This window comes from Anarhichas minor, unplaced genomic scaffold, assembly GCF_050575085.1.
Source record: "Anarhichas minor isolate MPS153535 unplaced genomic scaffold, ASM5057508v1 ptg000025l, whole genome shotgun sequence".
NCBI lineage: Eukaryota > Metazoa > Chordata > Actinopteri > Perciformes > Anarhichadidae > Anarhichas > Anarhichas minor.
This window is the reverse complement of record NW_027466471.1, coordinates 4,187,376-4,193,544: the sequence shown is the minus strand read 5'-3', so window position 1 is coordinate 4,193,544 and position 6,169 is coordinate 4,187,376. Positions and strand designations below refer to the sequence as shown.

Here is a 6,169-nt window from a genome sequence, read left to right as displayed (position 1 = left end):
TTTTATTTAGGAGCCACGCTCAGTTAGTGGATTTGGGATGTTTTTGTTATTGTGTACACAGCATATAGTTTACTTGTTTTATTGTAAAGTTTAAAAAAGTTTTTTGGAAGAGTTTTTGTTTAAAGTTTAAATAAAATGTTTTGTTATTTCTTGAAGTAAAAAAGAAAAGGACTACATGCAGGTAGAAAAGTGAATTCAACATGAACACAGGAGGTATTAAATGGGGGCCCGTCATGTGCACCCCTCTTCTTCTTCTTCCTCTTCTTCTTTCTTTGTTGTGGAGGGCTGAGACCCGGCAGCGGATCGTTCCCACATGCTTCCCTGCCGCTCGGCTCTCCAGAGGTGTCAAGCCGGCCTGAAAGAATGAAGTGCCTCTCCATTGTGCTACCCAACTATTATGTGCTTAACATCTCCATGACAAAGGTGCCACTCGACTTCTCCTCCGTCCATTCAGCTGGAGGGCCCTCGTCCCCCACCCCCCCTACTTTAATGAAACATTTCGCAGCAGATTTCAAAAAGCCCCAGAAGCCGACCAAAGACATGATCAGTGTCTCGTGAAAACAATAACAACTCTGCTAAATGGAGATATTAATTCACACACGCTGCATGAATGATGATGTGAATAGAAACCTAAATAAATGCTTGTAGCGCCTCCTAATTCCAGCCAATTACAGGAACTAACTGTAATCGAATTAAACAACAGAAGATGCTCTCAGGTCAGAAATCTGTTCTCACTTCCACATTGATTGATTTTCTGTTTGCATCATTAAGTAAAATATATATTTTTTATATATATACTTATTCTAAGTAAAAAAAAAAAATCCTGATCTATTACCAAAACTCTTACAATAAACAAGAATATATATATATGATGAAAATAAAAAAAACAGCCAGTGACCGTAAATTCTGATACCTGAGTGCAGGGGGGTGTTGGTGGGGGGGGAGGCGAAAGGGGGTGGGGTATTCTGTTGATTTACGGTGCTAGTTGCTTTTGACAACAGCCAGCTAAATCAAGACGTAGCAGGTCATTAGGCCTTCAGTCAACGGAGGAAGCCAGCCTGCAGTTTTTATGAACGAGCCCGTATTCTCTTTACTGTTTTTCTCACATACATGCCCTTATACACATCAAATATTTTTAAAGAAATATTGTTTCTTTAAATTAGTAAACTTTATCATTTTTATCTTCACAAGCGTCAGGATGTATATACAGCAGGGCTGGATAATGTGGACCAAATCAAATATCACCAGATCTACGACCAAAAACATCGATATTGAGACGTGAAAGTGTCAGATATTTACACTGTGAGATTTTTTTGTCATTAATCATCAGTGATGGGGATAAAAATGGCAAATAATAGAATTGTTCGCACAGTCTGGTGTGTTCAGAAAAATGACATCACCCTACTGCAGTGGCGGGCCGTGCATTGTATGCCTCGGCCTTCACTGCCGTCCTGCAGCTGAATTACCACCTTATAACCACATGATGGCACCACAGCTATTCGTTTTTAAGGATGTAACTATATACGTCTTCGTATTAACCCGTTCGGTACGAGGCTTACAATACGTTTGAATAATACTGGAGCACTTGGAAAATGCAGAAGTTTAAATTGAGGAAATTATAATGTTTTCTGCACTCATGTAGGACAGTGGTTCTCAGATGGTCTGGCTGTGGGATCCACCGTCATTCCTTAATGACGAAATTGTTTTAGGATTTTACTTTCACAACTCGAACATAGAACGTACTGCTCTGCAATGTCTTTCCTCGTCTCAGCCCCCTGTGTCACAGTGTGTGGTACATCTCACTCCGGTCAGGAAACTTGTCAGAATGCCCATATTTGATTGGCTGAGCTGCATCACGTGATGTGATTCACTACCCGACTAAGCCTCTGCTGTTAAGTTTCGTTTCACGATAGTCATGTGTTCGCCCACTGACCAATCACAGCACACTCTGCACCTCGCGGCAGAGCTGCACATGGAAACTGAGCTGCACGTAATGCTGACGTAGCTATAGGCCGGCTAGCCTGGCAGGCGCTGACACGTCAAAGAATACGCCCAACATGTCAAACTAAAGATCTGATTGGTTGAAGACTATGACAATCAACAATATCGTCCCCATTCACTTAAACTGCACATGGATGCACTTGTGAGTCTGCAGGCCTCGGGCCTCTCTTCTTACCTAGAGACACAGAGGTGAAATCTGATTGGATAAAAGCTCTACTTAAAACAAGCTGCACTGGAAGCAGAGCAACTGAGGAAGACAGTAGCTGTGCAATGAGAAAATAAGATAATGGGAAAAATATTTTTATAAATTTTAATACATATAGTGTATTTATGAAAAATTATTAAATTATAAAATAGCTATAACTTTGTGATTCTGTTTAGGCCAGCAGAGAAGGCCTTGCAGGCCCTGACGGCCCACCACTGCCCTACTGTCATGCAGCCTTTAAAAGCAGGAGAAGACAACACTTGTTCCGTATTACGATATCTCGTCTAATATCATGATATCGATGTAACGTACAGCCCTGATATATGCACTGCTTTGTTTGTCAGTTAATTTTCTAATTAACTGCTGTGGAGGCAGCTATAAACATAAACCAAGATGTTGTGTGTCATATCACATGAGCAGCATTTTGAGTCCCAGACAAATGTACCTATGAGACAATAAAGTCTATCGTATCGTCCACTATTAAGCGAGGGAACCCCGTTCATCACTGCTGTGAGAGCAAAACTAAGGAGCCCATTGTGCACTCACTTATGGACCAAAATAATTTGCTTACACCCTTCGATTTCATGCACATCTGACCTGAACCATTATGCAAAGTTTAAAGAGATTTATGGACTAAAAACTGTCACGTAAAAGATTCTCACAGATTTCCATTACAACAAGTTGCTCCTAAACTTTAAGTGTCACGTGAGAACATTTTAAAAAGAGGCATTGACATGTGATTCTTTCTATAACTGATGTTTGCTCATTTACATTCCACTACAACAACATAGCTTTCCTTACACTGCTGAAAGAAACCCTCCAAAACCAAAAAAAACATTTCCCCGGCGTCTGAAAACCCCGAGGCGCAACCGACACCTAATGCGGAAGTGATGCGGCGAAGCACACAAACAAACACAGTCAACAGTCGAGGAGGATATCTTCAAGTTTCCTTTATGCCTCCTATAAAAGTATATCGTTAAGGCACATCATACAGTGGATTTAGACGTGTCTTTCTCTAAACTGTATACAGTGAATAAATCAGCTCATAGCCTAAAACATAGAGGATTCTCTGGGGGGGAGGGGGAGAAAAAAAATCTATATAGGCTATACACATATATACACAATGCACATTATCTTTGAAGAGAATACAGTCACGGTGACTTCCCTTTAAAGCTGGAATACTCGCTCTGTTATTCACACGGTGGACATTTGGATGTAACTATAGGTGTGTAATAAATTACTGTTTCACTTATAAACTCCTGCTCTATTTACAGCTCCGTACAGTTCACAGGACTCCAGCATTAAATAGTTGTAGATCAGATTAGACTGGTGCCCCAAAAAAAACGGCAACAGGCGTCATAGAAAAATAGTTCATATCTTTATATATATATAAAAAAAAAAAAAAAAAGATTGGCAGTGCACAGCTGATTGATGGTTGTTACCAAAACAAAGCCCAACTGTGTCTCTATGGCGACGAGTTCAGGAGACAATCTAGGTCCTCACATCAGCAGAGCTGTGGGGGGGGGGGGGGGGATAGATGAGAGTCTTTCTGCTCTCACTTGCATTGCAAATCTCCTGATTTGAAATCCTTCACCGTCTAGAAAACTATTCAAACAAAACACACTTTTCTTTTCCGCTTTGAGTCTGCGAGGCTCTTAATCTTCCAACGATCGCAGCAGGGTCAAAGAGAGACTTTTTGTTTTTATCCGGACACACAAAAAATAATCGGGGTTAGATTACGAACCCCGGCGGATTAAACAAGAGCAAATAGAGCCAAAATGGATGCCAGCAGGGTCAAAGCGCAGCGGGTCGCCCGAGGGGAGGCACCGCTCTCCGGCTCCTCCAGGTAGTCCGAATCCGGAGGGTCGTCCTCATAGTCCGGGTCCGGGCCGTAGTCCGACCCGCTGCCCTCATCCCCCCGCGCGGGCGAGTCGAAGCACAGCATCTTCATGCTGCTCTTCACGAACTCGCAGATGGCCCGCTCCGTGCCGTCGCACATGCACGCGTCCAGCTGCTGACCCTTGGGGATCTTGCGCATGTTCGCGATCACGTTGCGGCAGGCATTCGTGCAGATCGCGCCGCTGAACAGCTTCCCGCAGTGCCTCAGGTAGTCGTGCATGGCGGAGCTGCACGGGCCGTCGCGCTCGCACTGGCGCCGGGCCTCCGTGCAGCCGGTGCTGGTGGTCTTGGGCAGGCAGGGCTCGATGGCCCGCTTGGTGCTCGTGCACATCGGGTCGTGGGCGCAGCTGCAGTCCTCCAGCGCCGGCCCGTTCTTGGTCAGGTTGAGCTGCACGAGCGACGAGATGCAGTGGCTCGGGCACTTCCTCCGCTCGCCGTTCAGCACGGGGCCGCACGCGCGCGCGTAGTGCTCGTAGGCGTAGTTGCACTCGGGCTCGGCTTGGCAGTTCATGATGGCCTGCCAGCAGATCAGCTGGCGGCCGTGGGGCGGCGAGGCCGCCGCGAGGCAGCCGAGGAGCAGCAGCGCGCCGCCGAGGGGCAGAGCGGAGCGGCGGGCGCTCCGTGCCGCTGCGCTGGGGCTCGCCATTGTTCTGGCTGCGGAGAAACCGGGGCGCAACTCACAACAGTGACATGTGTACCGACAACAACAAAAATAATAACTTTCTTCGCCACTTCTTCACCGGAGGAGCGTTGTTTATTCCGAGGCAGATGGTGTGTGTACGATGTGTGTGTGTGTGGGGGCGTTCAACAGGCTGCCACTGCGCGGTGTAATCCCGGCTCCATAAAACCCGTCAACGCTGATCCATTTGAGCCGGATTCCTGAGCGAGAAACCTCCCGCTATCCATACATGATCAGGCCGGGGGAAGTCCAACAGAAACTCCTCACGGGAGTAAACAATTAAAAAAGATATATAAATGAATAAGAAAGACGCAGAAGGAAAAGTTGTCCACAAGTTCAGCAGAGTTTCTGCAGCAGATCATTCCATCGCAGGGATTTCAATGGCACAAACTGCCCTCCAGCTCCAGCGTCCTCTCTGCTACAGCTGATCTCAAGCACCCCCTCACCGAAAAGAAAAGACGGTACAAGTCCCGGGAGCCCCCTCTTGGAGGACCGCGCTGGATCATTTAGAAGTCCTTGTGCGCACGGGAGTGCAAAACAAACAGCGCATGGGGGGAAAACAACAAACCGTGCGGGTCGGAGTGGTCCTCTACTCTTTCCCCTTTGAGCATTTGTCTTTCAGTCCCGCGACCCCCGCCCCCCCTCTCTCCACCCCGTCTCTACATATTAGCGAGGGGCTCCTCATTGGTTGGCCACTTGTTGTGGGTTTTCCCACGTAGCCGTGGGCGGGAGTTAGGGTGGGAGGGAGACGGTCTGGAGCAGGGGTCACCAACCTTTTTTAAACTGAGAGCTACTTCAAGGGTACCGATTAGTACGAAGGGCTACTTATTTGATACAAACTTCCTGAATAACAAAGTTGCACAGATCACCTTTTAATAATAATAATATATGTGAAGAGACTGTTTGATCACAATATAGGAAATACTTTTTTCTGGATTTTCCGTTTTCTCACAATTTGGTATAGCAGAGCATTCAGGTTTGGGCTATATAATGTACACAAAGCTCTGGTGAAGCCCACAAAAAGGAAGAACAGTCACAGAATGTCAGTGTAACTAAGCACATCTGTGCTTGTTGATGGTCCTTCTTGAACATCATCTTGCTGAGACATGTTGTCCACCTGGCCAACTGTAAAATGTATGAAATAATAAAACTAAGAATACTTTCACAATATGCCTTTTAAATAAAATAAATTGGATATTTAATATTTTTTTGAACAAATGGACATCTACTGTCATAGCTTGGCTAACTGTGAACTATATTATCTGCCATAATTGATATGGCATTATGACATTCACATTGAGAAGATACAGCATAACTCAGTGGTGGGCCGTCAGGGCCTGCAAGGCCTTCTCTGCTGGCCTAAACAGAATCACAAAGTTATAGCT

General features: G+C 45.6%; 1 protein-coding gene across 1 annotated transcript; it reads right to left on the bottom strand.

Moving 5' to 3' along the window:
- Nucleotides 1-3,161: 3,161 nt before the first annotated feature.
- On the bottom strand, nt 3,162-4,751 carry gas1a (growth arrest-specific 1a). The gene has a single exon (XM_076099653.1). It carries the CDS (start codon nt 4,749-4,751, stop codon nt 3,960-3,962), a length of 792 nt encoding a protein of 263 aa, XP_075955768.1. The 3' UTR covers nt 3,162-3,959.
- Nucleotides 4,752-6,169: the final 1,418 nt, after the last annotated feature.

Coding starts and splice junctions, on each gene's coding strand:
- gas1a (XM_076099653.1), bottom strand. CDS start 4,751: ATGGCGAGCCCCAGCGCAGCGGCACGGAGCGCCCGCCGCTCCGCTCTG.